This window comes from Gadus macrocephalus, chromosome 14 (genome assembly GCF_031168955.1).
Source record: "Gadus macrocephalus chromosome 14, ASM3116895v1".
NCBI lineage: Eukaryota > Metazoa > Chordata > Actinopteri > Gadiformes > Gadidae > Gadus > Gadus macrocephalus.
The window spans coordinates 6,162,125-6,170,453 of NC_082395.1; the positions used below are offsets into that span (position 1 = coordinate 6,162,125).

An 8,329-nucleotide genomic window follows, 5' to 3' on the forward strand; every position below is an offset into this window, starting at 1 on the left:
GGGGAAAAGCCATTATTATTCCCCACTATTCACTTAGCCTTCAGCGAATAATTGTTGATTATGATGAAAATCATAAAGATTGTGTTCAGGATTGCTTGTAATTTCGTTCAAATATAAAATAGAGCCTACAACTAAAACGTTATTTTCGATTAATTTAATGTTTTGAATGTAAGTTTAGATGTAAAGGCTAACAAAATAGTTTTCTACATACACAAGGATTTAATTATGAACTAACTACATTGAAACACCAATACTGTATATGGTCATAAATTAAAACATTGACTTTTGGGTAAAAACGTATCACATGTTGAGCATGAGATATCTGATCCCGCCCCAAACAGAAACAAAACCGCCTGTGACATGTAAGAGAAGTCACAACAACAAAGCCAGGTATTCACAATAGCAGAAGTCGGCTGAACATAAACCGCTTGAAGAGATGGCTCCACTTATAGTGTTGCTCATCTTATTCAGAATATCTGCAGTTCAAACAGAGGGTGAGTTATTATAGTTATTATATTCCAAAATATGTTATATGTTATCATTTACAAAATATGTAAATTGTGTGTGTGTGTGTGTGTGTGTGTGTGTGTGTGTGTGTGTGTGTGTGTGTGTGTGTGTGTGTGTGTGTGTGTGTGTGTGTGTGTGTGTGTGTGTGCGCCTGTGGAGCGAGCCGATAGACTAGCCTACTGTAGCCTATATTTGTTTTAAGTCAAAGCAAGTAGGAAGTAGGCTAAAAGATATGCATCTTGGCTGCGGCAATGTATGAACATAGAAGATACAGTTCAGGGTCCATCAGTGTTCTATTTAAAAAACTAGTGTTCTAGTTCTATTTAAATAATATAAATATTTTATATTTGTGTCTTATTTAATAATTTGATATACATTTGTATAGATCGTTGTATTATTTTAGATACATATCTAATTACAATAACGCAGGCAAAAGTGAAGGAATGATCCTAACCCTGAAGTATGTTCTTACTTTATTTTGTCTCAACAGGCGATGTCACAGAATTCTGTGAAAATGTTGAAAGGGTCTGTGACAAGACACCAGAGGATAGCGTTCCAATGTAATGAGTTTACACACTACACTTCATACATCTAACACGGCAATGTTTCTATCTAGTAAATAACTAATTGTAAACAATCTCAGTGATGACAAGTAAAGTATCATTACAGCCATGGTTGTTGCGCTGAAACGATAGTGTATTTTAAATCTGCTTAAAAAGTTGTAAAGAGAAGGAGTAACATAGAGTAGAACAAAAGCGAGAAGATTTTGAACGATAAAAATGCCCCCTGTATCAGCCCCCTCCCCCCTATGTTTCTCCAGAATTGAGAAGTGGTGCCTTCATTCAGACGAATCCCGTTAGGACGTTTATATTTGACTGTGTGGTGCCCAACCCACGGAAGATGATTCACGATTCGTGTGCCGCGATCCTCAAATACATAGTAGCTGTGCCTCGTAAAATGCCATTTATATTTAGCGATCCACAAAGTCAATGAGTCATTCTGTACAGTATTGATGCCGATCTGAATCAGATAAGCATTCGCCACCAATGCTCCTTGGGAATCCCTGCTGCGTAAAACGAACAAAAACGAGGAATCCGAGGTAAACCTACCCTCGGATTCCTCTGTTTACCCGTGCGCACAGATTTAGGGTATTTTTTCTACAATTAAGTGACCTCAGAGGAGCTCCGTACCATGCGATCCACAAATGTGTGAAAGAGGGTACGGATTTATTTTACAAGACACTGGCAGTCAGAGGCGGAGTGGCCATCGGGACGATCGGGAGGTTTCCTGGTTGGCCGGTCAATTTATGTGGGCCGCGGCAGTAATTTCGGTCCGCCGGCAACCCCTAGCGGCCGCTGTGTAGTAGGTCACGTGAACGAGCAATCGCGAAATGCACGAGATGCTCCCGGTAAGAAAAAGTGCCCCACGCAGCCCCTGCTGGCAGTCATTATGACTTTGTGGATCGTGTGTAATATCCATGTGAATATCATTTTACGATGCACAAGCAACATATTTGCACTTGTGAATCGCTTAATAGCCTATCCATGTGGATATCATTTTACGAGGCCCAACTACAATATCTAGATTTGGATTGCGGTAGGCCTAGCCCTACACGAAACGCAACTCATCTTTTCTGGGTTGCGCAGAATAAAGTCCAATAAAAACGTCCATACCCCTGACTTCCCTAATTAGTCAGAAATTAGCCGGGTCTGGAGAAGTATAAAATCGAAATTGTCTCAATCAGAGGCAGGCGCATTCTCATAGTGCATTTCACTAACAGCTGACGGATTGTAGGCCTAATGACATTTCAGACGAATGACACTCAAATTATCGCTATGAATTTGTACCTATACAACCTTTAAGTCATTCAAAATCATGTTGTTAGAATAATTTGATGGATGACAATCGAGATTGTGTCGTAGGTGTTTAGACGAAAAAATGCGTAATTGTAGACGAGGACGAACCTTTCTGCCGGACTTCATACATGAGCAGGTCGACACATCTCAGCAGGTGAGTCACCGCAAGACACTCACACACACATTTATACACACACAGAAACAAACTCACATACACAAATGTATACAGACAAACAAACAGACACATAACAAACATAAACACTCACACACACATTTATACACTGTGGCAACCCGGCGCTCGGTTGGGCCAGGTTCCACGGATGAACGACACTTTGGTGTGAAGTATAAGCCATTGCAGGCATTTATTAACAATCAACTTAAATCAGAACAACGAAGGAGACGCGGTCTCTAGGGCCTCCGTGGGCCTCCGCCCTCCAGGCTCCAGGCTCTCTCGCACCAGAGCGCTACCTTCCTCCTTGCTCTCCCGTGCCGTGCTTGTCAGTCCCTTTATATCGCCTCCTCAGCTTTCGGCCAGGTGTCCCCCAATCACCCTGATTGGGGAGCCAAAAGGGCTGCTCTCGGCCGCCATCTGCTGGGTGACGGCGGTACACGCCGTCCAGGACCAACCCTCGGGTTGGTCCGAGCCGAGGCTTACGGGGCGGGATGCCACAACACACAAACCATCCCATACACACACACACACACACACACACACACACACACACACACACACACACACACACACACACACACACACACACACACATACACACAAACATTTATGCACAATTCCACATGCATTTATACACACTCCCGAGCTTACAAACACACACTCTCTCTCACACACACACACACACACACACACACACACACACACACACACACACACACACACACACACACACACACACACACACACACACACAAAATTGCACGCAAACACTCTAATGTGCTGTCTTTGAAAACATTAGGTTGAAAGGAGTCTGAAGAAGCACAAGGTTATGATTCCCTTTTCGGCTCTGCGGAGCAGCCAGAAGAACGGGAGCAAAACACTCTTGGTCATCACTGTGTTCAACAGCACCTATTTCCGGGTAATGTCTTCTTTTATTTTTATTTTCTTTCCTTTTTTCTTTTCTTTTACTCTAATTCCCGATTTCTTACCCCAGTTTATTAACCCATATTGGGCTTGTAGACCTGTTACATTCTGTTCCTTGTATTGTTTATATCTATTTGCTTATAAATCTACATTGAAAATGCATAGATTTTGTCTGTAACAGCACTTTCCCAACTTTATTCCTAGTCAAACTGTAATGATATTACTGTCACTGCATGTCACAATGCTAATTAACCTCCCCTCTGCTGCTGAAATATCCGACCTTGTCCGCAATTCTAAACCTTCCACTTGCTAACTTGATCCTCTCCCTACAATACTGGTTAAAGGTTGCATTCAATCCCTGACCCCTCTTATAACTGCAATTATCCTCTCATCTCTGGTGTTCTGTCACCCCTCAAATCAGCTGCAATAACCCCTATTCCCAAGAAACCCGGTGCTGACCCCGGCAACTTTAACAATCTCCGCCCAATCTCCAACCTCCCCTTCCTTTCAAAAATTCTGAAAAAAACAGTTGCCTCTCAGATTCATGATCACCTCTCTCACAATACTCTTTACGAACAGTTCCAATCAGGCTTTCGCCCACTTCATAGCACCGAACCAGCTCTTGTTAAAATAACCAATGACCTCCTCATGGCTGCGGACGCGGACTACTCACCATCCAGATCCTCCTGGACCTGAGTGCAGCTTTTGACGGCATTTCCCAGACCATCCTCATCGACCGATTAGCCTCTCTTGGAATATCTGACACACCTCTGGACTGGTTTGAATCATATCTATCTGGACGTACTAATTTTGTCCAACTCAAAAATTGTAGACCCCATTCTTCCCCCCTCTCCTCTGGTGTACCCCAAGGTTCTGTCATTGGAACCCTCCTGTTCATTATCTATCTCCTCCCTCTTGGCCTTTTTTTCCGTAAATATAATATTCAGCTCCATTGTTATGCAGATGATACCCAGCTCTACTTGTCCACCAAACCCCCCACGACCCTCCCTCCAACCTCCCTCTCCGATTGCCTCCAGGAAATCTGATCCTGGTTCTCCCAAAACCTTCTCAAACTCAACTGTGACAAAACTGAAATCCTCCTTATTGCCACCAAATCCACCCTCTCTACAATAAATAACTTCTCCATCTCCATTGACAATTCATCAGTTTCCCCCTCTCCCCAGGTCAAGAGTCTGGGTGTAAACCTGGATGGCCCCCTATCATTTCAATCCCATATCAATAATGTCACTCGGTCAGCATACTTCCATCTACCTAACATCTCTCGCCTGCGCCCATCTCTCTCCCCAAACAGTGCTGAGATTCTGGTTCACACCCTGGTCGCATCGCGTCTGGACTACTGCAACTCTCTCCTCTTTGGTTTACCTGCTAAGTCCATGCATAAATTACAACTGGCACAAAACTCTGCAGCCCGTATCATTACTAAAACCCCCTACATCAGTCACATAACACCTGTCCTGCAGCAACTTCATTGGCTCCCCATCAAATATCGCATCATTTACAAGATCCTGCTTCTCACTTCCAAGGCCATCAACAATCTTGCCCCTCAGTATCTTGATTGATTGATTGATTATTTTAATGACCACACAGCCAGGCTGGTGGAATTTGTTGTCAGCTGGGTACAGGTTCCAACTTACAAAACATATAACACAGATATACATCGAGAAAATACACACTACACAATACATAAGGGCCATGCATCTTACCGAGCTTCTCCATATCAAGACACCCACCCGTTCTCTCAGATCGTCTTCCTCCATCCAGCTCACCCTCCCTCCAGCTCGCCTGGTTACCATGGGGTCAAGAGCATTCAGTCGCTCAGCCCCCCACCTCTGGAACTCTCTGCCTCGTGACATCCAACACTCCAGCTCCATCACCTTCAAATCTCACCTCAAAACTTATCTATTCACCCAGGCCTACTCCCTTTAAGTCAGTTGCATGCTTTGGACTAGAAACACACTGTTTGTTTCTCTTGTACACTGTTATATTATGTTGTTGTTGTTGTTTTTGTTTGTTTGTTGTTTGCTGCTATGGATGTTTGATTTTATAAGGTGACCTTGAGTGTCAAGAAAGGCGCCCATAAATAAAATGGATTATTGTTACATTATTATTAATCCAGAAGAAAGTGTCAAACAAGATATCAAGAAAACAGCAACATTATGATAGATTTTACCCCAATTTGCTTCTGATGTTGAGTGATATGCTTGATCCCCTGTATTGACTTTGAAATTCTCTTCTTGCAGGTGAATGCACATCCGAGGGGAAGAATGTTGTCCCATCAGCCATATGTCTTGGGAGGCTTAGTATTGATGGTGAAGGTAGGCCAGAAAGCAGTGAGCAACCTGTCCGAATGCATCCAGCTTGTCTTCAAAAATAACCACACGGTAAGCTTTGTAGACACATGGATGAATGAATAAATGTATGGATGGACGGATGGATGGATGGATGTATAGAGTGCTATATTTATATAAAATGGTGGTAAAATACTAGTATATATATATCTGTATGTATAAATATATGTGTGCACATGTATATGTGTCTTTCAGGAAGGAAACGGGAAGTGTGTGTTCTGGAATGAAGTGCAAAGAGGAAATGGTGGGCACACCAACGATACATAAACAACATTTAAGCAGACTTATGTTCCACAGAATCCTACGTGCAAATACAAAGATTATACACAAATTATGTGTGTGTGTGTGTGTGTGTGTGTGTGTGTGTGTGTGTGTGTGTGTGTGTGTGTGTGTGTGTGTGTGTGTGTGTGTGTGTGTGTGTGTGTGTGTGTGTGTGTGTGTGTGTGTGTGTGTGTGTGTGTATATAGGTCACTGGAGCCCAGAAGGCTGTCGTACCACTGTGGCCGGTGACACATTTCTTTGCAGCTGTGACCACCTCAGCTTCTTTGCCGTGCTTGTGGTAAAACTATTATCTTCAATAGTTATAAACATAGTTCATCTATACATCCCATGAAAACAGTATCACACAATAAAACTATGTATACATTTAATATAATTAGAACTATAAATGACAGGTAATGTAAAAAATAGTAATACAAAAAAATAATAATAATAATTAAATTACATTATTTTTATTTATAACAGTAATGTAATGTAAACAAAGCATAAAGTGTGTTTTCGTCTCCCACCTTGTACTTTCAGAATCCAATGGTGTCGGTCGACAGCAAAACTGCCGTCAACCTGAGCTTCATCACCGCTGTTGGATCTGCTCTCTCTGTCATCTCCAGCCTCCTTAGCCTCATCATCTACACCAGGCTACAGTATGGAGTCGTTTAAACCTTTGATGAAATACTTGAGTTCAATACATTAGTATCGTAATATATCCAATATTTTTTACTATTTATTTGCGACACTATCCTCCCAACTGAAACACATATAGATATGCTGAATAAATCTTGCATTGTGTACCCCAACTGCCCTTCCAGACGCCGACGTCCCGACAAGTCCATCGGTGTTCACATGAATCTCACTGGGGCCATTCTCTGCCTGCATGTCAGCTTCTTGCTGGGCTGTCTGTGGGCCTGGCTGGAGGGGGGTGGCTGGCCATGCAAGGTCTTTGGGGCTCTTCTGCACTGGTCGTTATTGGGCACCTGGACCTGGATGGCCATTGAGGGCTTCCACCTCTACATCCTATTGGTCAGAGTGTTCAATGTCTACATCAGGAAGTATCTCCTCAAAGTCAGCTTGGTAGGATGGGGTGAGTGCAGTGAGCTTATATTGACAGTGATGATAGGATTTTACTGATCTGGTTGACTAATATTAAATCAATAATTTAAAGCATGCGACACCAAATATCTGTTACGTCAGGACTGTGGTATCTCTTACATCAGGACAGCATCATGTCTTGTTGAAGTTAAAATGTTCAACTCTTTTTTATTTCTACCTTGATGAAGGTGTTCCTACAGTGATAGTGGTGACGTGTGGATTTTTGGACGTCTACGGGGAATTCACACCACCAAACACCGACCCCACCAACACAACGTCCAAAATGTAAGGCTTAGCGTTGGTCGAATCGGTTTCATTCCTAACTATGACTGAACAAATTGGGATCAATGTGACATTTTCTCATTCGCTTATTTCTGAAATGTAGCTGCTGGATCAAGAATATGGATGGGACACCACACATCTACATCTTGATGTGGACTTACATGGGCCTGATGCTCCTGTTTAATTCAGCCATGCTCGCTCTGGTTGTGGCGAAGCTTTGGACCATGAGGAGAACCAGTATTGGCTTCAGCAGAGGGATATCCAGTCGTGATAATAAGTGGAAACTGGACAAGGAGAAGCGCTCGAGACTTTGCAAGGATCTTGCCACAGTGATGGGCCTCAGTTGTGTGTTGGGCTTAGCCTGGAGTTCTTCCTCTATAACCTACTCTGAAGCTGGTTTGTACCTGTTCACCATACTCAACTCTCTTCAAGGTTAGTCTCACCTTTACTATTTCTACATTGCTGAAATAACAATTTGAAAAAAAGTTTATGGATATTAATTGTACCTACATTGAAATGAATGATTTATACATTTTATTCACAGGTGTATTCATGTTCCTCTGGTCCCTGGCTCTAACTTGCAAGTCTAGTTCAGAAAATGATTCCTCTGCCCAATACTCCACGAAGAAGACCATGGAGACCAGCTTTAATAGTTGACAAAAGTGTTATGTCATAAATCTGTCGTCGTAAACACTCTTGGCCTGCATCAGGTCTTTGTTCTGGACAGTAATAATTTACTTCTGACCTATGTTATGCATGAAGTTATATGCAAATAAGAATGAATGATTTTGATATATGTGTGTATGATTAAATAAACAAATCAAAACAATGACGTCACCGATTATTGGCCCCAC

General features: G+C 42.4%; 1 protein-coding gene across 1 annotated transcript; it reads left to right on the forward strand.

The window, feature by feature from the left end:
* Positions 1-347: 347 nt before the first annotated feature.
* On the forward strand, positions 348-8,304 carry LOC132472239 (adhesion G-protein coupled receptor G5-like). The gene is made up of 12 exons (XM_060071760.1): positions 348-494; positions 998-1,067; positions 2,430-2,517; positions 3,335-3,454; positions 5,721-5,861; positions 6,024-6,072; positions 6,296-6,387; positions 6,630-6,748; positions 6,914-7,185; positions 7,382-7,478; positions 7,579-7,907; positions 8,020-8,304. The coding sequence occupies exons 1-12, from the start codon at positions 437-439 to the stop codon at positions 8,130-8,132; spliced, it is 1,548 nt and encodes a 515-aa protein (XP_059927743.1). The 5' UTR covers positions 348-436; the 3' UTR covers positions 8,133-8,304.
* Positions 8,305-8,329: the final 25 nt, after the last annotated feature.

Excerpts from the sequence above, each read along its gene's own strand:
- LOC132472239 (XM_060071760.1), top strand. The coding sequence starts at position 437 with ATGGCTCCACTTATAGTGTTGCTCATCTTATTCAGAATATCTGCAGTT. Across the intron at positions 2,518-3,334 it reads AGGTCGACACATCTCAGCAG|GTTGAAAGGAGTCTGAAGAA; the intron begins GTGAGTCACCGC and ends TGAAAACATTAG. Across the intron at positions 7,186-7,381 it reads AGTCAGCTTGGTAGGATGGG|GTGTTCCTACAGTGATAGTG; the intron begins GTGAGTGCAGTG and ends ACCTTGATGAAG.